A 21,987-nucleotide genomic window follows, 5' to 3' on the forward strand; every position below is an offset into this window, starting at 1 on the left:
AAGAATCAGGAAAAAAATAAACTATTCTACCCATGGTTACAATCATCACTTTATCTTTCCAGATAAAGTCCCTGAAAGATAATATTTGTTTTCACCCACAGAAGCAAAAGATATCTCTCTTCCTAACCTGTGATTGCTGGTTCTGAATGCACTTGCTTAATAGCACAGTTATTCTGAAATAAGACTACTGCTATTCAGCAGAGGTAATAATCCTGCGTCCAGTTTGAGTAAATCTGGTATTTAAAGGAAACTCTTTAATTCTGAAATAAGACTACTGCTGTTGGGCAGAGGTAATAATCTTGCGTCCAGTTTGAGTAAATCTGGTATTTAAAGGAAGCTCTTTAATAAATATTTTGGAAAGCATAGAACTGAGGAAGAAGAGCTATGAGTCACAAAATGATTATGTACTCTTTGGTGAAGGATTCTGCTCATAGTCCATTTACAAGTTTGAAAGGAATACTTCACCCTCTCTAAATAAAGCCTGCTATGTTACAACAGCAACACTGGCAAAAGAATTCCATGGGTGAAAGTGAACTGAACTGAAAGGGGTTTTCTTAAACAACAGTGGTTTAAGTGCCAAGGACAGGCTAGAAGTGGTTCTAAAAAAATCCTATTTCATTATTTAGTACTTGAATCAGTTACCCTTACTCATAATAAGATGCTGTGCAATGTAGAGATGTATATGGCTGAATTTGTACCCTGAGCACAAACCCCAGCAGTTGGGAGATGAATGTCCCCTACAGCCACCTCCATTACCCAGTACCAATGAATCCCTTCAGCTGTTTCAGCTGTTTTATAAGGATCCAGGATCTCTAGCACTGAACTGTGTTTAACCAGCATGCTTCTACTGTTAACACCAGTCATCCTGAAAGTATCTTTTTAATGCTTTGAAACTTAAGAAATGAGAACAGCTTTGACATCTCTCTCTGAATTCTTTTTTTATCCTTCAAATTAATCTAATGTCATGGAATGTTTTTAATGAATTGAGTATTATATGAAAATATGTATTTACAGTTAAATGTTATAGCTGTATGTCATTTTTTACAATCGTGTCATTTAATGTAACTTCTTAAAGCTTTTTTATGAGGTTTTTAATCTGTTCATTTCAGATGCATAGCAGAATAGGTAATTTACAGTATTGTACTATATTCTAATCTAGAGTTGTTTACCACTGTGTTGAGACACGCAGTTCTCCTATATCAAGGTACAGAGATGTTAGCTTGGTATATTATGGGACTTTTCTTATTCCATTTACATGTATTTTATCAGGAACCCTTTATAGCTTTTCACACCAATAAGGAGCTGGTGAGAAAGTACATGAGCTCGCTACTGATTGGGGAGCTGGCACCAGATCAACCAAGTTTTGAGCCTAAAAAAAATGTGAGTCTGGTATTGGAAAATTATTATGCAAAAATACAAGGCCAAATTGATTTAAATTCAGTCAGAACCTTGCACCCCTGTACACTGTGTTGCATCTTGGATCCCAGCCCCTGGAGGAGGGAGAATCAATAACCATGAGCTGTGGGAATCTCCTGGTGTCTTGATCCATACCAGGACAAAGAGTACAGTCATCCAGTCTGTTATAATTCTCACTACTTCTGACACATTCCCTACAGTAATTCCCACACAACAATGACAGATGGGATCCCATCAGTCATGAGATTTCCCCATCTCCCCAGTATTATAAAGTCTCACCAGGAACAGCAGAACCTATAGCTACTTAACCCTCTTGGTGTCACAATGTCTCCTGTAAGCAGGAACAAAGCCTGTTTGTCAGGTGTTCTTCACTGGCATCCTGACCCCTCTGCAGGACAGGCCCTCTGTTTCTTAAGACTTTTGTGTTGTCCCCCAGAACAGAGAGTGATTAAATGTTGGTTGTCCTCTCAGAAATTGCTGGTAAAAGACTTCCATGAGTTGCGTGCCACCATTGAGAGGATGGGGCTCCTCAAGACAAATCATCTCTTCTTTTTCCTGCTTTTCCTGCACATTCTCCTGTTGGATGTTGCTTCCTGGTTTGTTCTCTGGTATTTTGGAACATCTTTAGTGCCTTTCCTCATTTCTGCACTACTGATGACGATTGCTCAGGTAAGTGAATGAAGTAGAACTGAAACTGGCAGCACACATTTCCCTGCTATAGGGTTCATCTACCCATGAAATCAACATGACATCATAAACTCTGGAGCAGTTCGAGCCAGAGTCAGCTGCTCCTGGGCACAGCGTCTACATGTGTGCCTGGAGCAGCAGCAGTTTGAGCCAGGCTGGTAGCAGGCTTGTGGGGGGTCAGCCCTGGGATCCGGGTAGCTGCACTAGGCAGCGGAGGGGCTGGCTGGGGCACAAGAGTGATAAAAAATGTGGAGGCATGCAGCGGGCAGCCCTTGCACTTTAGCACACCTGTGCCCTAGCCAGCCCCTGTCACCATCTATACGTTTGTTTTATTGCACTTAATTACTCTGCCACAAGAGAGTACTATCCCCAATAGAACTATCTTACAGTAGACTTATTTAATTTACTGCACCCTAATACTGTTGCACATATAAACAATGGGCACATCTACATGAGATGATTAATTGGACTAATTCTACCGCATGTTGGCACAGCTGGCAAAAACCGTGCTAATGCGCAATAGAATAGTCCCATGAGCATTAAGTGTAATAAAAAAGCATTCGTTTGTGCTAATGTGCAGTAGTGCCACGGCGCTTTAAGTTAGTACCTGTTATTATAGGTACTAAACTTAATGCACCATAATCATGGTGCATTAATGAACGTATAGACGCGCCCAGCGATGCTTTGCTGTGGGACTAATTAGGCAATGCCACAGTAAAGCATATGTGTCGAAGCACCCATAGGGCATATCTACAGGTAAGTACCTGTAATAACAAGTACTAACTTAATGAGCCATAATTGGTGCTACTGCATATTAATGCAGATGAATGCCTTTTATGTGACCATGCCCATTGAACTAATTCTATTGTGCATTAGCACAGATGAATGCTTTTTGCCAGTTGCGCTAATGCACAATAGAATTAGTCCAATGGGCATTAAGTGCCTCATGTAGACATGCCCACAGTCGTCTAGATTACCACCTTCTTCCCATATAAACTCATTGCTGTGGATCATTAACCTTTTAAATGTTAGGACAGATCTTTGGAACTGAACCTTCTTCTTTCCCATGAAAGCATGCAGTGTCTTGGAGCTGAGGACACAAAAGCAGTGAAAGGCATATATATTCTTCATGTCTTCTTGGTTCTTTTTAGAATTACTGGGCATGTCTACATGTTCATTAATGTGCTGTAATCATGGTACATTAAGTTTAGTACCTGTAACAACAGGTACTAACTTAATGTGCTGCAATCAGTCCTACTGCACATTACTGCAAATGAGTGCTTTTTTTGTGATGCTTAATGCTCATTGGGCTAATCTATTGTGCATTAGTGCATTAGTATGGTTTTTGTCAGTCATGCTAATGTGCAAAAAAATTAGTCCAATGAGCATTAAGTGTCTCATGTAGACGCACCCACTGTGTTCAAAGGAGATGGCAGCAGGCTTAGTTTCAAAGGAGAAGTGGAACTTATTCATGCTTCAGTAGAACTCCTTTAAAGAACTGAATCTGTTTTATGGTGTTCAGCCCCAGTTCTTAGTTCCTTAAATTTCCTTTAAACCACTTTTCTCCTCCAAAAAAATTAGCTGGTTATGTACAAATTAAAATGTGTTTCTAATATTAGCAAGGTAAGTTTTTTGTTTGTTTTGTTTTTAATGAATTTGAGATTGAATGCGCTGAAAGCAGGAAGTCTACTAGAGTTAAGAATATGGGTTCTCAGCTGGTATGAAGCATTGTTTACAGAGAAATACTGTATATCTTGAGCATATTGAGGATGCAGAAAGTTCCTTCCTACCAGTGAGAAGCAGTCTTACCTGATTGAATCAACTGGACAGTACGAGGAAATAGAATTTATCTAAAACTTTGCACAAGGAAAATGAACATGTCCCTGGAACTAGCAGAGTTTTGAGTGAACTGAACAACAGTTTTGAGTGAACTGATCGCTTAGTTTGAGTGAATGGCCTAGGATGGAAGTTTATGCAGTGGATACAGTATTTCTCTGATCCTGGCATTGACATGACCTAAAACCTGGCCCTATTAGGGCATGTCTATGTATGTCCCTATGGCACCATGGTCATGGCACTGACATTTAGTACTTCCTCTTGGAAGTGATAAATGATGGCACAGTAACAGTTTGTACTGCACTGTGCCAGTGCTGCAGTTATTTTTAGATGCTATGTCACTATAGCAACCTGTTATAACAAGGGAGTATGTTGCTATGGCAACAAAGCTGCATCACAATTTTTGCCTGCTGACACTACATCGCTGTAGCGTGTTGCTACGGTGACATAGAGTCACATGTAGATGCACCCTTAAATAAGTAATCTCTTTTCTTTTCTAGTCCCAAGCTGGTTTTCTGCAGCATGATTTGGGACACCTTTCTGTTTTCAGCAATACCAAATGGAATCATTTGGTTCATGAATTTGTGATGTGCCATTTGAAGGTAAGTGCCTGGTATGAGTGTGTTCATCTTTGAACTCAGCAATTAGGAGGGCCCCTGGCCCTTCAGATAGCATTAGGATGTCCTTGGAACATGGTGAGGCACTGGGAAGGAGAGGGTTCAATAACTTGCAAATGAAGAGATCGATATTTGGCAGTGTTGTCTTGAGTCTTGTTGGCTCCTCTTTTCTTGCAGGGGCTTTCAGCATCCTGGTGGACTCTCCATCATTCTCAGCACCATGCCAAGCCCAACTGCTTCAATAAAGACCCTGATATTTCTATGCATCCCTTAGTATTTGCTTTGGGGAAGAAACTCTCGGTGGAGGTGAGTGGCGATAGTAGGGATTGGCTAGGAATTGTTTAGGCTACTGGAAAAAAGATAATGCTAAAAGGATCAGAAATCATGGAGCTGTAGGACTGGAAACAAACTAATACTCAGAGCTGTGAAAGGAGAAGGATTGGACACAGAACTGCTGCCTCAAGTTTCCCTAGTTTATGCTAAAAAAAAGTAAGAGAGGCACAGGGTACAGAAATGCCACCCTAGGTATCATCTATGGCAGGGGTGGCTAACCTGTGGCACAGATAAGTGGCACAGGCAACCTCTGTGTGTGACACATGGCATTTTGGGGAGGGGACAAGCAACACAATGGCAGATATGGCAGGGAGCAGAATGCAGAGCATCAGATCAGGCATGGAGCACAGGGCAGAAAGCAGAAAGGAGAGTAGAGGCTGGGTCAGATAAAAAGCTGAGCTGAAGATTGAGTAAGAGAACAGGGTTCAAGTGGCACTTGGGGAGGTTCTGGGGCTAATTTGTGGCATGTCTGTCAAAAAGGTTTACCCCTCCACTGGTCTATAGAGTGTATCATGACAGCGCTTACACCAAAGAAACAGCTGAAGAGGGATGAAGCAGAAAAGAGCTTTTTTTTCTTTACTTTTTTTTGTTTTGTTTTGTTAGCTGGTCAAAAAAGAGTTTGGAAGCTATCAAAATCCTGACCTAGGTTACAAAACTGATGTCAGATACTAACAGAACTTTCAGTGCCTGGAAAGCTGTCACCACTGAGCTGAAGAATAATTCGCTGAAACAACCAAAGCAAAATAGTGGTGGACAGTTGGAAGTGCTTAGATGAATTCTCCTGATCCATTATACCACATTCCTTTAAAAACATACTTCTTCCAATTGCCAAGATAGTCTACATTCTGGTTATCTTAAGGTTTCCTCATCACTTCAAGCTATGTAAATTACTGTACACTAAAATGCCCTTCTTCATCCCTATGAGCCTTAACAGGCAACAGAGTTATATCAGTGTAATCATCCTTACATCAGCAAAAAAAAGATGGACAAATGATGCGAACCCCTACACCAGGATAACTTCATTCTGTGTACAATTATCCTGAAAAGCGTAGGGGTAAAACTCTACCATTGTATTCCTGTAATGGGTGTCTAAATTCCTCTGGAATAACTGCATGTCTGTCTTCTCTAGATCCTGGTGTGAATTATATCACTGTATAAAACCAATGTACGTTACACCAGTGTAACTGAGTTGTCTGTTCAGGATCTATTTCTGGCTGAGTGTTTAACTAGTCCGATCATGCTCTAATATGTCCAAAACAATTATTCTTAACTAGAGTGCTCTGGCACCTTGAGGTGCTGCAAGATCCTTTCAAGGTTGCTGTGGAGTGCCCTTTTTCGGGTGATCTTAGTCTGTGCTTGCCTCTCTGTGGCCCAGGAATGAGTTTATGGGTATCTTGTGCCATGCAGCAGAAAGGCAGCATGGATTCCTCTCTCACTCTGCCTTGTGCTGAGGTGGCCACTGCTGCCCAGAGCTTCATGAAAGTGCTGCCCAGCCCTGCCCAGGCCAGCCTGGCCCAGCCTGGCCCAGGCCCTGAAGCACATAGCTGACTGGCTCTGCATCAGCTCTATCAGGGCCACTGTGGCAGTTAGACCTGGGTGAGTCAGAGATTGCCAAGCTCTGAGTTCAGTACCTGCCTCTTCCTGCATCTGCAGGGTTGATCTCTCCTCCCCACAGCCCCCAATATAACCTACTTTCCCTTTCTCTTCCCTGGCCTATGGCCGTGGACAATGCATAGGGGTGTTGCCTACCCCTTTTGTGCCTCGGACAACCTCAGTGCCCCAGTTGTGTTGTGTGTGCAGCCTGGTATCTTATCCCTACCAGCCAGAAAGACCTGGTGCCACATCCTGCACTTGGGCATCACCGGCCTCTATCCATTATGGCTCCAGGGCTTGAGTTTAGTGGGGGATTACCCTTGGAAAAAAAAAGGGTAGAAATTGGCTCGCTCGTTCCCAGTACCAAGTGGTGACCTGGAGCTATGTGTGGGGAGTTCAGGTGGTGTGTTAGGAACACATACGTGATAATGGTCTCCCTTAGTCAGCTGAACCAAGGGGACCCCAAGGCATAATCTAGACCCTCTCCCAATGAGTCTCCCACACTAGGTACAAAGGAGAACTTTATTGGTTACAAGGAGTAGGTTTGGAATAGGGTACAGAGTAGAACACTATCAGAGAAATCCGTTAAAGCAAACAGTGGCATGTTAGCCTTTGATTCCGCATCTGTGTTACTGCAAGCTATATATCTAGTTAGATCTCAAGTATCTTACTCACAAGTATCATCCAGAGGCAGGAGGAGATTTCCTCTGGAGGCAGGCAGTTCATTGACCATGAGCTTCAAGAGAGAGAGTGTTTCAGATGATCCAGCTTCTCTGAGAGTTCTCATCATGGCTGCTGCCCCGCCTCCTGGGCAGTCCTTAACTTATATAGACCTTTTGACCTCATTTACCTGGTCCAACGGAGGCCAGCAACTGTTGGCTGCCAAGCAGCCAATTTGAAATGCATCACTGGTTGCCAGGCAGACTGGCAAGGTCTCTAGCCCCCTCCCAGTCATGATGGCATTGCTTAGAACAATAGGGAGTTTAAGCCTCAACCCAAGTGTGTGAGGCCAGTCACGTAGGCAGAGGGAGCAGGTTTTCCTCTCCCTCTGGAATTTATCCAGCTCAGGTTACAACTCAGGGTTACCTGACGCCAATGAGACCAGAGGTGTCTGCCCTCTTCAGTGACCATGGCAACCAAATTGTCAGATTAGGCATCCACCTGATAGCAGAGTTTGGGGAGAGACAGGGATGGCATTCTGCCACGTTGTTATATTTGTCCTTATTGACCTCGCTGTCCTCACCATTGTCCTCATTCTGTTTGGGGGGCTTGCCTCTGAAAAGTCTATGACTCCACCATATAAGGTCCACCATGTCTTTCCCATTTTCCTCTTCCATTTTACTGTAGTACCAGTACATTTTACTCAGCCCTATTTTAATATAGTCCTCTACTGTGGGGTTTGAGTGCCTACTTGTGAACAGGTTTCTGGCTTTCCACAGGGCATACCTGAAGCAGAAGATGAACTGGTCAAAGCAAGGTGTTTGGGCCCATAGAACAAACTTTTTAAAAAAATATATTTTGGCAAAATGTTTGTGTACCAGGTCAAATTAGCTAGATCAGTTCTGAATCCTTTGAATCATTCAAAAGCCTTATGTGGCCCTACTACCAGGAAGTATTCTCCTGCCCTGACTTTTCAGCGTGGGGCTTCAGATCCCTCTAAATCCTTTGGCAGGCATCCTACATGCAGGTCCAAGCCCAGAGCCTTGGGGTTCACCATATGACCCATTCCCTTCAAGTTAGTGTGTAGCCAAGATCCTCCTAGTGGGAGCTGGCCAGTGGGAAGCTAACTATGAGGCTCTCACTGGGAGTCCAGTCCACAAGCTCGGGTATCAGAACAGTGCAGAAACTACACTTCATCTTAGCACACAAGAATACAACAAACTTTGCATGATATCAGTTCAAAGCCAAAAGTCTATCATATAGGTCACTGGGCTGAGTTCATGGTGACCCCACAGCTCAGCACTGCTCGGTACATGTGTGTACTCTAGATATCCCCAACAGATCCATGTGCGGGGCCCGGGAGCAATAAAATTTGGTGCCCGAGGCCAAACAGATCCCATGTACCCTGGACAAGCTGCTCTTCAGCAGATGTGAAGTCAGCAGCGCGCGGCGGGGTTGGGGGATAGATGGTTGGTGAGTGACCGGATGATAATTTTGCGGTGCGGGGCTGAGCCACCAGCTCTAGGTGGGCCCTGTAGGAGGTACCATGGCTGCTCTGCTTGGCTCTGCAGGGCCCACCAAAACACAGGGCCCAGGGCGGTCACCCCGATTCACCCTACCCAAGGGATGGCTCTGGTGGGGACATACTAATAACATGTGACAGGCTGAGAGAGACTCTGACAAGGGGATTCTGGGTGGACAGTTTGGGGTCCTGCTTGGTGATGTTTGCTAGATATTTAAGGCTGGTGAAAAAACAGGAATAATTGGAACTAGCTGACCTCAGATGTGTGGGTTAAGAGAAAGTCAAAATGTATGTAATATAGTGTCGCACCATGACTTCAAAAGAGTCAGTGATGAGGGAAACTGTGCTCAATGGGCAGTGCCATGTATTTTAATTAAAGAGGCTACACTGATCTATTCTGTTGGTAGGTTCTCATTAGTTTGCACAGTGACAGTATCGTAGCCTGTGCTTGTTCCTGTGGCCATATGACAGAGGGGAAGCGAAACTCTGGAGCATCTGAACCCTAAGCCTCTGGGCGTGGGCTTGCACATAGGATGCCTGCCAAATAATTTTGAAGCATCTGAAGCCTGAGGTGGGGGTCAAGGATGTTTGCTGGCGGTAGGGCCACATATAGTTCTTGAATGACTCACAGATATGGAATTGATTTGGCTGATTTGGCTTGGAACACAAAAAAAAAAATCCTTAAAAAAAAAAGTTTCTCATCAGTATGTTTGCCCAATATGGGTTACGTGTTTTATAGTTGTGATCAGTGTTGGTTGTATTTAATCACATCCAGAGTTGATTTCCATTCCTGAGCATGTGCTGCTTTTGTCAGTAGCTTCATCGTAAACAAAGCATTTAATAAGATTTCATAGTATGTGAGTGTAAGATGAGAAGATTTTTTTCCCTTCATGCTACTTGGATAGCAGGGGGGAGCCTTGTATTTTATTTAAGTAAATACAGTATATTTGTTTTTAAATTAAGGTGCTGCTAAATTCTATAAAGTTACAGTGGGGTACCTCAAATCTAGAAATGTTGAGAACAAGTGGTCCAAAGTAATCCTCATATTTGTGGACTCTAGTTTTGATTACTTCAGTTCACTTGTGGCCTAATCTTATGTCACCTTATGTAGCAATGCAACAGTTATTTTTTGCAGTTGCACAAAGTTGGGATCCTTTTTCCATCTGTGGCAGAACAGGATCACCCTGTACACATGCCCGATGGAAGTGAAAAGAGTCCTTTCAGTTTTTAGCTCAATAGCCCAGTGAGTAGCTGGGTTATTAGCTCAGGGAGCTAAACTAGATTTTAGACCCTGAATCTGGGGCTTGGGGTTGGGGGCAGTGGGTCAGGAGCGAGGGGCACCAACAGGGCTGGGGGGTGGGGGGATGTGGGTTGGGAGTGAGAGGCACTGGCAGGGCCAGGGGGCTATGGCTCAGAAGTGAGGGGAACAGCAGAGCTGAGGGAGGTAGGGGAACTGTCTTGGTAGTGAGGGGCAACGGCATGGGCAGGGGCAGGACGCTGGCATATCAGGGTTGCTCAGCACCACAAAACAGTGGGGGACAGCCATAGCTGGATCCACACCCTGGTGAACAAAGAGGGCAGGGAGAGCTCTGATTTTTTCCACGATAAAAAAAAAATCAAATGCAAAAATATATAGGTATTTCAAATTTATTTTATTATAAAGATTGAGGCACTGGTAGGCTTCCAGGCTTCTTTGAAGTTGTAAATATATCAATAAAACATTGTGTTCAACTGATACCTATACATAGTGGCATTTCCTTTTAAACATGGAAAAACATGGATTTTGGAATTTTTAAATCTACACATGCCCTTACGGCACTGTTTTTACTGCACGTGCTAGTGGTGCATGGTTATTAGTAGCTGCTACATTGCTATAGTCATGTGCTATAGTGAGGGAGCGCAGTGCTTTGGTGATGTAGCTGTGGTGTTACGGTTTGTGCCTTCTGATACTGTGTCACAGTAGTGCATTGCTACAGTAATGTAGCATCTTGTGTAGACGCACTCAAGGAGGAAGAAATGGGAGGAGCCTGAGGGGACTTTTCTCTAGTTCAGCTGACCTTTCATAGCACCTTCTCTTTTACAGCTTGGCATGCAGAAGAAGAAATATATGCCTTACAATCACCAGCACAAATACTTCTTTATTAGTAAGTATGTCTGTCCTCCCATAAGGTCTTTAATCTAGTCATCAGCACAATCATTTACATCAGATTCTCACAAGGGACAGAGGGCCTTCTTGTAGGCCAAAGTCTGTGCCTAAGCTAAACTTTTAAAAGCAATTCAGTGAGTGTGTCTACATGTGCATTTACACCAGCTTAAATTTACTGCGCAGTTACTGCGCAGTAAGTGGAAATAGGCCGGTGTCTACATGTGCAGGCATTAATGTGCATTAATGCTGTGTGTGGACTGCCTTGGGACTAAAGATAGTCCCAAGGTAGTCCACAAACACTGTGTTACTGCGCAGTAAGTCATCTACATGTGTATTACTGCACATTACCTAATTGGGCATAAATCTGATATCTGCATGATGCAGGTATCAAATTTACACTCAAGTTGGCATAAGTTGCCATATTTACTGTGCAGTATGGGTGTGCATGTGTAGATGTGTGCCTGTACTGTGCAGTAATTTTGGTTACTGCGCAGTAAATGCGCATATGTAGACATGCCCAGTATAGCTGAACTTGCAATATATATATATATATATATATTATATATATATAATATATGCGTGTGTGTGAATCCTTGTCTGCCTTTAGAATTTAAAGTATCTATAGCTCCTCTTGTTTTATTTCATAGAATGTTTTCATGGTGAGACATAGGGTTGCTTAAAGGGCTCTGTTACTTTGTTTTGCAAAAGTAGGGGGTGTTTTTTGTGGTGAAACAAAACAATTGTGGAAATTGGGGGTTCTTTAGCAAATTGAAAGTGTAGACTGCAGGAATTTGGATTCTTCTCCTAAAATGAAGCAGCAGTTGCAGGAAAAGCACACCATGATCTCTGATTACTTGAGGATGCACAGGTAGATAAAGTGGTATGGATAGCCACATTCTCAAAGCTCCCTGGCTTGAACCTGACAAAGGCAGGCACTCTAGCCATAGGGCAATATTGGGCTGATTTGTAGCTTCCCGTTGCCTCCAGGGAGCCTGTCAATGAGCCACAGGCTCACCTAGGCATGTGAGACTTTTAAAATTTCTGGTGCTTTAACAAGCTGCTGGTATTCAAGTTCCCATGCTCCCCATGGCTCTGTGCTCCTGCCATGTTAAGCCCCAGCCACTCTGTGCTTTGACTTGTAGCCTATCGAGAGCCCTCTTCCCTCCCCGCATCCCAGGATAAGAACAGGGGAGGTGCAGAGGGAAGCCACAGTTCCCATCAAGCTGCCAGACTAGGGAAGAGTCAGCAGCACTTGTGGGGAATGGGGCTAGGCAGCATGGGAAAATTTCAATTTACTTTGAGTAACTGTGGTTAATTGAACATTTCTGCGGCTGCCACCTGGCTCAGAGTGAAAGGCACAATCCTCTCCAGGGAAGACCAGAGGGGATACGATTGGGTTGACAGGGTTTGGAAGAGGGTTTCCCACAATACAGCCCTCCCTCCCAAAACCCCATCACAGGACAGGAATGGCGGGGGGGGAGCCTGTAGGAGGAAGCCTCAGTCCCCATGTTTCTCCAGCTCCTGACTGCATGTTCCTGGGGCAGCAACCCCCCTCTCCCTCCCTACCCCACTCAGAGGAGGGTTGAAGCAAGGACACCTGGGTTCTTAGTCATATCCTTGCTCACCAGCCCTTTAGCAGTAAGGCAGAGCTGTGTAGGTCAGAGGCTATATTCACCCTTAATGTGCAACTGCTCACAGTACATTTTAACTTTAATATTGTAAAGTATTCTATAGATTTTGTATTTCCTAAAGGTAATGTGTAACAAAATTCTATGACACACTGTATTTCATGTTTCAATATTTTTTGTTTCCTTTTCCAGTTTTTCCAGTTTTGGTGGCTATACTATTTCAAGGATACTCTTTGTACTTCATAGTCCAACGCAAAATTTGGAGGGTAAGTATACTCAGCATTCATTACTCATAGACGGTTGCAAACAGGAAGCTGTGGTACTCTCCTAATTGCACAGGTTTTTAGGGTAGGACACTTACTAGTTTATAATGGCAAATGAGAGTTACAGAACATGGATAGTAATGTATTCTCAGAGCTTAAATTCACATTGCTGTGAGGTGTTGTAAGAGAACTATAGTGCAAAGTGTATAGTGGGGTTATACAAAGAATTTCTGCGTCTGAATCCTGATAGCCCAGGGCAGTGGAGGGAAACCAGGGGAATGAACTTTTATGAACCTTCTGGTATGAGATTTCTCAGGCTGTGCTCTGTTATGTGAGCTAGGGAAGCTACAGTATATTAACTATTCATGCCAGTCAGGGAAATTTCTCAGACTGAATCCTTGCTGATGGGGAGATGGAGCGAATATTCAAGTGAACATTACATACTAGAATTTGAGATTTTACTTCTTCCATTGTTGGATGATGGAGGAGCACTGTGGGGTTATAAGCTGCTTTTCTGATTAATATTATTTTTCTTTCTCTCTCCAGGAGCTAGCTTGGACTCTGGCCTATTATATCCGACTCTTTTTTGCCTTTGAGCCATTGCTGGGAATTAAGGGTCTCCTGGGTTTCTTCCTGCTATTCAAGTAAATCTTATCTCATCCACCATTCTCCTTGCCTATTGATATTCACACATGACCAATTAAACTGCTTTTTCCTCCCTGATTCCAGCCCTCCCTGTTGCCTCTGGCCACCCTTTCCCACCCATACCCATCATTGTTTCTTGCATGTTAAAAGTAAAAATGTTGTTTTTCAAATGTTGCCCCCATTTTTATAGGAACTTTCTCACTGACTACTCATTGCTTGGAACATGGGGAGGAAATTTTATATGCTCATTGACTTTAGTTGGTCTGAGGGACTTTTACTGAAAAATTGCTAGGATAAACAGAAGCATTCTACCAATCATTTGGTTTAGGGATTGCAGGTCTGTTTGACTGAAGAATGATTGGTTTAGGCAAATTGGCCAGATACCTCTAAGGCCTTGTTTGGGTGCATTTTATTGGCAGTAGTTTGACTTGGTGGATCTCAAGCTAGACAATGACTGCTCTGTCTTTGTTTTTACAGGCTCTTGGAGAGTACCTTGTTTACCTGGATTTCCCAGTCGAACCATATCGCAATGCACATAGATTATGATAACAACATGGACTGGTTTTCTACACAGGTAACGTAATCTCTCCTAACAGGAGCTGTAGGCTTTGGGTGTGAATTATACTTACTGAAATTTTAAAGTGGGCATGAAGGCCAGCAGGGAATCCACTGGGGGTAGGGGATGCTATTTAGAGAGCAGGTTTTTGACCTATTATAAGGAAGGTAGGGAATAAATCCTTTACTGCCTGGAGTTGACATTGAGACTGCATTGTAAATATCAGAATCAGAAAAATTTGATGTGAGAACAAGGTGTGGCTGATATAGTCACACCTCATGACATTGTCTCTGCACAGGGGGCTCTTATACTATCCTCCCTTCCAACTTCTTTGACCTTGTGGCTATTTCTTACCAATGGGAGGTGTGAGGGGAGTCCTGTATCGAAAAGTGGGAGAGAAAATCTATGCCAGTCTAGCTGAGAAGGCCATATAACTTACCATAGCTGAATGAAGAACTGATTAAAACAGTAGCTATTCCATATTAAAGCATGCCATTCTCATTCATAGATAGTCTTACTGTTCTGAGGAAACTACATGAGAGTATATGACCTGCAGGCAACCATGCTCAGCTTAGAGGAAAATGGGGTTGAGGGGATGGCACAAATTCTCCCATATACAAAATAGGTTAGAAATTAAGCATCCACAATGCCATATTTATCTCTCTCCATTTTCTTGTCCCAGCTCCAGGCAACATGCAACGTGGACCAGTCTCTGTTCAATGACTGGTTAACTGGACACTTGAACTTCCAAATAGAGCACCAGTGAGTACAGTTGCAAAGGTCTCCTACACATGTGGGGAGCCTGCTCTGATGCATGGGAAATCCAGCATGTCAGAGCAGACTCGACTAATCGAGTCTGCTGGGGCACAGAAATTGATGCACTCCAGCAGCCTCACAGGTCACATGTATCAGTGTTGCCGTGCGTCTCCACACTGACAAAATGGCAGGAGCGCACTTTGAAATAAAACACATCCAATGAGCTTTAGGTCAGCGTGCCCCCACTGCCACTTTCTCAGTGCAGGGACATGCAGTGATGCTGATCCACATGACGCACAGGTGCTTTTAATTAGTGTGGCTTGCTAATTGAAGTGCCCCGCGCCACGCCAGAAACACCTGTAAAAATGCCCCACAGGAGAAGAGGAAATTCTTAGGGGACAGTAGAGACAATGTACCTGGCAAAAAAGGGGGAAGAATGGTCTTACTAAAACTGTCTCTTGCCTTGTAGTCTTTTCCCCACAATGCCTCGACACAACTATTGGAAGGTGGCTCCTTTAGTGAAGTCTTTGTGTGCCAAACATGGTATTGAGTACAAGAGCAAGCCCCTGCTCTCTAGCTTTGCAGATATTTTACAGTAAGTATCATCAAGCAAATTATTCCCTTCGTTACCAACAAGACGGACATTTATTGGGAACGAGGGATGTAAGAAAGCAGGCAGAATTAGGAATGAAAATGAATTTTGACTAGGTTACTCAGGCCTATGAATGCATTACTTGGCAAGATATTTTTACTTCTAAATCATAGCTTTTATTCTAGTGCCATAAAAGGACAGATCCAGATGAGTAAACTAGGGACCAGATCCTAGGGGCCAGATGAGTATCTTCAAATGATTCTGTTCTATTCCACTCTAGTGGGAAATCATCAAGGTGTCTGCTTTTATGACATATCTGCATCTTAGCCTTGAGATTTATAACAAAATACACTGAGGAGGAAGACCCATCATCTTTTGCTTTAATGATTTGTCATGGACTCAAGCAAGATGGAATAAATTGGCTGCTAGGTACCTAAATGCTGCTTTGGCATGTATTAAGTGATTTAAGTCCATAAGCTGGATCTTATCAGAAGTCACATAAACTCAGTTTGCACCTAAATTAATTCAATGCTTCCATTTTGTACTGAAGACATCTGTAGATGCCTAAAGTTAGGCTTCTGTGCATAACCAAAAGTGCCTGAGTCTGAGACCTAGGTACCCAACTCCCACCTAAGCTCTTAAGTGACCCAGAATGAGCTGGGGTGGCTTCTCTAGTCTATCCAGGTCCCTGGCGGGATCCAAAGTGCTCTGAACTTGTCTAACCCATTCAATAGTATTGAGTTCAGCATATAATGGAGTAGTGGCAGCGGTGCCCAGATTTTGTATAGTAATCTAGTGGTAGTGGTTAGAGCGCTCACCCACCAAGTGGGAGACCTGCATTTTCATCCCAGACAGATGGAAACCTGAGTCTCCTGGTTTGCATGTCCTAACTACTTAGCTACTGGGCTAAAACATGGGAGAGCTTCCCTTGTGCCTTTTTCCAGACTTAAGGTTTACGGGGGCTGCAGGCCCAGCCCCTGGTCCCATAGAACTGGCAGCTGGGGGCCCCTGCAGGCAGAGATGTGGGGAGGACCAGGGGGCTGCGTGTTATGAGTGATGGGCACCAACAGGGGTGGTGGATGTGGGTGGGGAATGATGGGCACCTGGGAGCACTGGGGGGGGGGGGGGGGGGGTGAGGGTTGGGAGTGAGGGGTCATGCTAAGGAAATGGGGTCATGCTAAGGAATTGGGGTCATAAATGGAGTCAGGCTGAGGAAAAGTTTGGGAAGCACTAATGTATGCCGGTATGTAATTGAATATGTGCCCCATCAGCGTAGAACCTACTGTACATGCTCAGTCTCCACATGCTTACACATCTGTAGTGCAGAAGGAAAGCCAGAAATGGTCAGTTGTACAGCTCAAAAACTGATTTAGGCATACAAAGGGAAACATAATTCCACCACAAATGGTCCAACTCAGAAGTAAACCTAGGGGACCTAGGTGCTCAGAAATTCCAAGACTAAGACATGTCGTTTCTTCTGTTTGCCAGAATTTCTGCCCACAGTGCAAAACGTTGGGAGATTAATTTTTATTGCCTTATATTCCATATTTATTTTGGGATGGGGAGGGGGGAGTATTTTTAGGGAATAGTGAACTGTTATTCCTTCATTTGCTTCTGCCCCTCTGATTCTGAAGTGAAAGGGCACTCACTTCTGCCATGTCTTCTTTGGGCACTATGATGCAAGCACCACTTTGGAGGAAGAATAATGTTCTTAGCCCATGAACCCTTATCCTGCCAGAGCTGAAGAGTGGAAAGAAGGACTCATGGAAAAGGGCCTTCTGTCTAATAATTTTCCTCTGATTTATGTTCTGTTATCACTTTTGACTAATCAAGCTCCCACTATTTCCTTTCTGCAGCTCCCTGAAGGATTCAGGGGAACTCTGGCTCAATGCCTATTCACATGGATAAGAAAAAGTAACTTCTATGGAGAAACCATATTTGATTGCTATGAATATGGGAAGTCAGTAGAGGAGAAGCAGATTTAGGCTGATATGTGGGCCTCTTTTTCAGGTGGTGGATATGGTGAGCTTAATTCCAGTGTGAGCGTAAGGTATTTTACCTATCAAGGTCTTGGGTACAAGGGTGGTATGAGTGTATGAATCCACTGGGTGTCTATCATTCCATGGTAAATCATACTTTAGCAATGGCAATAGCAGTGTTTCTCTGCTGACATTTCTATGTTGTATGCATAGGAGTGAGACATATTTAGTTATTCCCTGTATAAAGCAGTTAAGAAAGTAAGTACAACAAGACATTTTATGGGAAAAGAGATAATTGGATCAGGAAGAGGTAGAAACTGGAGAGACAGAGAAAAAAGCAGGCATTGAGAAAGATGAAGAGGAGCTTTTTAAGGCTATAGTTTTAACCTGACAACTGTATACTAAATATACAAACCCAAAGGTGGGTGCAAGATCATATGGTGTGGACATGAAGCTAGAGAGGCCACACTGGATAATTTCAGATGCTAAGTCGTAATGTCAAACCCTAGTATTAGCCAACATGCAAGCATTATTATTCATGGGACCAGATAGGATTATATAAGATTAGAGCTATTGTCACGTCTAGCAAGCCATTTATGAGTGTACTTTTGTGATCACGTGTGTAAAACATGTGTAAGCACCTGGATCTCAGATTATACTGGAAAGTGCAAAGGATGACTAAAGAGTTTGCTTTTGCTTTGCCTGTAGGCAAATCTAGTTGAATGAAAAAGTTAATGAAAAAAATTACTGATATTTTTTGGGCTTGTGGGAATATACTTTATCCACAGGGAGTTCCAGTTCCATTATTGTGACAGTTAAAATGCCCCTACATATTTTGTTTAGGAGAAGACTTACAAAATGCAGAAGCAAATTTATACCATTGCAATTCCATTCTTATTCTATCAGAAGGTCAAGAGTAGACAGATGTCCCTGACACCTTGATCCTGTGCTCCTGTGATTGTTCACATGGTATAGCCTAAAAAGTGAATCCAAAGGTTGCAGTCTGTCTCCCTGACTTTTGTTAGAGAGAGAAAAGAGTTGCTAGCTCAAACATGGTGTCTGATCAATAAGTGGGGTTGAATCATTTCTGTCCAAAATGGCCAGTGTAACAGATTCAGAGCCCTCAGGACAGCACCCCTGTCAGCAGGGATCAAACTTGCACCATCCTTCCCCAGAACCACAATCCTAGGCACTACCTGAACTAAGGGAGACTCTTAGCTGTAACTAATGGCACACTTCAGATTCCATCTAGCCAGGAGAGAACAATGATCTACACATATAGCAGTCAGCATATTACACCTGATTGGTTCTTGGGTTACATGCTTCTGAGAGAGAAACCTCACATCGTTCACTCAAAAGGAATGATAGCTTTAGCTTTTGATTTTCTATTAATATATTATTGCCATAATATATGAAGAAACATACTATCCTTCCCCCCCAGCAGAGACCTAGAATGAATTTAAACATTGATGTTACATTTGTGGGAAATAATCATACAATGTAGTATGTAATATTTTTCATTCTTACTATATGTAATTTCTATTAACAATAAATAACAGTCTTGGTTTCTGTAAGTTTAATGCAGCTGTCTGTCTCTTGCAGGGTAGTTCTATTCCAGTGTTTTTCAACCAGGGTGCCAAAGCACCCTGGGGCAACATGAGATACTCTGAAGCGTGCCACAGAGTGCCATACAATGTTTTCCCACTTAACAGGGCTAATGTGATTCACAAGGTAAAGAATGATTCATAATATAAAGATATGAATCGATAGTGTTAAAAACATTTTGACTTGTTATGACCTTTCTGAGTTCTTTGCAACAGAAGAATTGTGCTATTATTTTTCCATCGTTGCTTTTGAAGATTTCCAGGGTTGGAGATTGCACAACTTCTCTAGGTAGCCTGTTCTAATGCTTGACCATGCACATAGAAACTTTCTCCTGAACTCCAACCTAAATTACCTCTGCTGCAGCCTGAGGCCATTGCTTCTAGTCCTGTCGCCTCATGGCATATAAGTTTAGTACTGAAATAAACTAGTATTTTAGCCTTAAGGTAACTTGAATTAAAACAGACATCGGAACCAGACAGAAAGTGTTCTTTCTGTAAAAACCCAACTAGATCTGGAGCATCACTCCTGAAATACCAGTAGTAATGTGCTCAGAAAAATTAAAGGATCTGTAAAAAACAGGGGCCAGGGTTATTGCTTGAAAGGATTAGAGATTTACTGGTACATACAAAGGTATACCTGTTTTCATCTCAGTGTAAAAGCTTCCCTTACAAACCCATTCTTCACACTGATTTCAAGTCTACAAATGTTTGAAAACATGCTCATATCCTACATTTTATAAGGCTAAAGTGGTATATGCTAGCAAACCAAATCTATTTGGTGCAGTCTGTTGATCCCAATAGGCTACACAATTTCTTGGAGGTCAGAAAGGATTTTCAAAGGCTGGAGTTCAACTTATTCATTTATATATTATCCTTTATAAACTAGGAAGACTTAAACACCATTTTCTCTGCCTAGCTCATTTTCCCTTTGAGCTGTGCAGTCCACCTACACATGTGGAAGATAAATTGTAATGAGCCATAAAACCACTGTCTGTATCAAGTCCATGGTTTTCAATATTCAGTAAAGTTATGAATTTTTACTCCAAGGTCTGTCTTTTAAAGGTATTACACAGGTTTCCTTCAAAGGCTTGGGCAAGATATCTATTGCTTCAGTCCCTTCAGGACATCCTAGTCCTTCCAGGCTATAGTGGTCTTTTTTCTACCATGACCTTTCAGTTCTCTTGGTCCCTGGTTATGGGCATCCTAGTCTTCCCAGATCATATGGGTCATCCAATCCTTCTAGACCATGTACCATAAGTCACATGGGACCAAATGAGGCATCCATTTCTCCCAGACCATGTAGGTCCTCATCACTTGGCACCTGTTGGGGATACTTGGCCTACTCCTTCCTCAAACATACCTGTGATGTTAGGGAGTGCTGTGCTAAGGAAACCTTTGTCCATCATGTCATGTTTAGTTCTGGACTTAGGAACCTACTCCAACCCTTCCCCTAGTGAAATTGCTGGGTCTACATCTGCCTGGTATTCCAGGGTGATCATTCCTCCATCCATCAGGTCCTCTTGGCCCCTGGACTTCTTATACTATACAAAACCAACAATGATGACTGGACGCAGAGAAAAACTGTATGCTAACAATGATAGAAATAATAAAGGATGGACAAAGAACACATCCCAACATGATGGTGGATCAGTAAAGAAGCAACAGCTAAGTGTGTCTTTTACAATGTTCACCAACATTTATTTGGGGGTGGGGAGCACATCTTTTATTACCTAATCATTTCTGAAATAATCATCATTAAAATAAATCCTGTGAACTAACCCCACTCAAAAACAAACAAACAAAGAGTTTTAAATACAGGTAAGCAGAAAACTGCATCTGACTAAATTAAATGTAGCCACTTATCCTGCTCCTAGGGCTTTGGCACCACTGTGTGGTTATTTCCTGCTCACTTGCAAAAATACTTATTTCAAACTTAGGCACCTTTGAAAGAAAATAACTGCAAGTTGGCTTCCCATAACATACTGAGTATTATGCAAAAAGGTTAATTGTTCCCCCCCCCTCCCCCTTGAATTACATTTGCTGCTTATTGAAACTATCATTACTCAGGAATCAAATATTGAATCTTCACAGAATCATTATTGTTGTGGTTGTGAACTGTCACAGGACTTAAATATTATTATGTTATAGTTTTCAAAGGCACACATGGCACTTATGTGCCTAGTTGCTGTTGACTTTTATTACTATTAATTGATAAAGATATAAAAACCTAAATTCTTACATTATTTTGCAATACTGATATGCAATATAACTGCTTTATATCATTTTCTGAGCTAGCTTTCCAGTCTGTGGATATGAAGTAAGTTGGTATGTACCCTGAGAACTGGCACATGTATAGTTGTTCACTTTCTGGAGTGCAGCTGCTTATTAAGAGTCATTAGAAATATGGCAAACAAGAAAGTAATTGATTGTAAGATATCACTAGCCTCTATGCTTTAGAATTATCAGGCTACACGTTCTATATAATAACAAATTCAAAGAAAGAAAATAACCTCAGTGAAAACATTTCATAATCAGGTGCAGTTAAGGAAATCGTTTTTATGAAAGGACAAAAAGGTAGAGCCATGTGTTCAGCAAAACATCAAAAAAATACTGCAATGTAACTTTATGAAATACTAGAACTTGGGTGTTTTTCATCCTAATCACTATGAGATGATAATCTTCAGGAAAATAAAAGGATAAAAACTATTATTCAGTACCAATTTAGAAATATATAAAACCACTGTTTCCAGAAGAGCTAGCAAAGAAAAGAGGAACTTACTCTGCATTATGTTTCTCCACGCTGAAGCACTAAGACCCTGTTCCATTGCTGCAGGTAACGAGAATGATTGTACATTCATTAAATGCCTTGGACTCTTCCTGATAATAATAATGGAATTCAGTTGTTCCAAGTCATTCAAGTACGGCTCATTACATGTGGAAAGCCCTCACTATATGAAGATGCATAAAGGCTGACACATCACAGCCTAACATGCACCAACAAGCTTGTAATCATGCTTATAGTCTCTGTAGCTCCTGACTTCCCTCACCAGGCTTTAGAAAGAAAAACATGCACGCCTTTAGATATACACAGAAGTTTTAACTTGGTAATTTTCCCAAAGTCTCATGTGCTTACATAGTTTGATTATTCATCATA

General features: G+C 42.4%; 1 protein-coding gene across 1 annotated transcript; it reads left to right on the forward strand.

The window, feature by feature from the left end:
* Positions 1–1,275: 1,275 nt before the first annotated feature.
* Positions 1,276–17,316, forward strand: LOC102387601 (fatty acid desaturase 1-like). The gene is made up of 11 exons (XM_025206948.1): positions 1,276–1,380; positions 1,888–2,085; positions 4,440–4,541; positions 4,734–4,862; positions 10,748–10,808; positions 12,631–12,704; positions 13,248–13,345; positions 13,824–13,920; positions 14,585–14,664; positions 15,128–15,253; positions 17,107–17,316. Exons 1-11 carry the CDS (start codon positions 1,318–1,320, stop codon positions 17,156–17,158), a joined length of 1,080 nt encoding a protein of 359 aa, XP_025062733.1. The 5' UTR covers positions 1,276–1,317; the 3' UTR covers positions 17,159–17,316.
* The last annotated feature ends 4,671 nt before the right edge of the window (positions 17,317–21,987 follow it).

The sequence above is a fragment of the Alligator sinensis genome, unplaced genomic scaffold, assembly GCF_000455745.1.
Source record: "Alligator sinensis unplaced genomic scaffold, ASM45574v1 scaffold437_1, whole genome shotgun sequence".
NCBI lineage: Eukaryota > Metazoa > Chordata > Crocodylia > Alligatoridae > Alligator > Alligator sinensis.

Coding starts and splice junctions, on each gene's coding strand:
- LOC102387601 (XM_025206948.1), top strand. CDS start 1,318: ATGAGCTCGCTACTGATTGGGGAGCTGGCACCAGATCAACCAAGTTTT. Junction 12,705..13,247: donor TCCAACGCAAAATTTGGAGG/GTAAGTATACTC, acceptor TTCTCTCTCCAG/GAGCTAGCTTGGACTCTGGC. Junction 13,346..13,823: donor GGTTTCTTCCTGCTATTCAA/GTAAATCTTATC, acceptor TTGTTTTTACAG/GCTCTTGGAGAGTACCTTGT.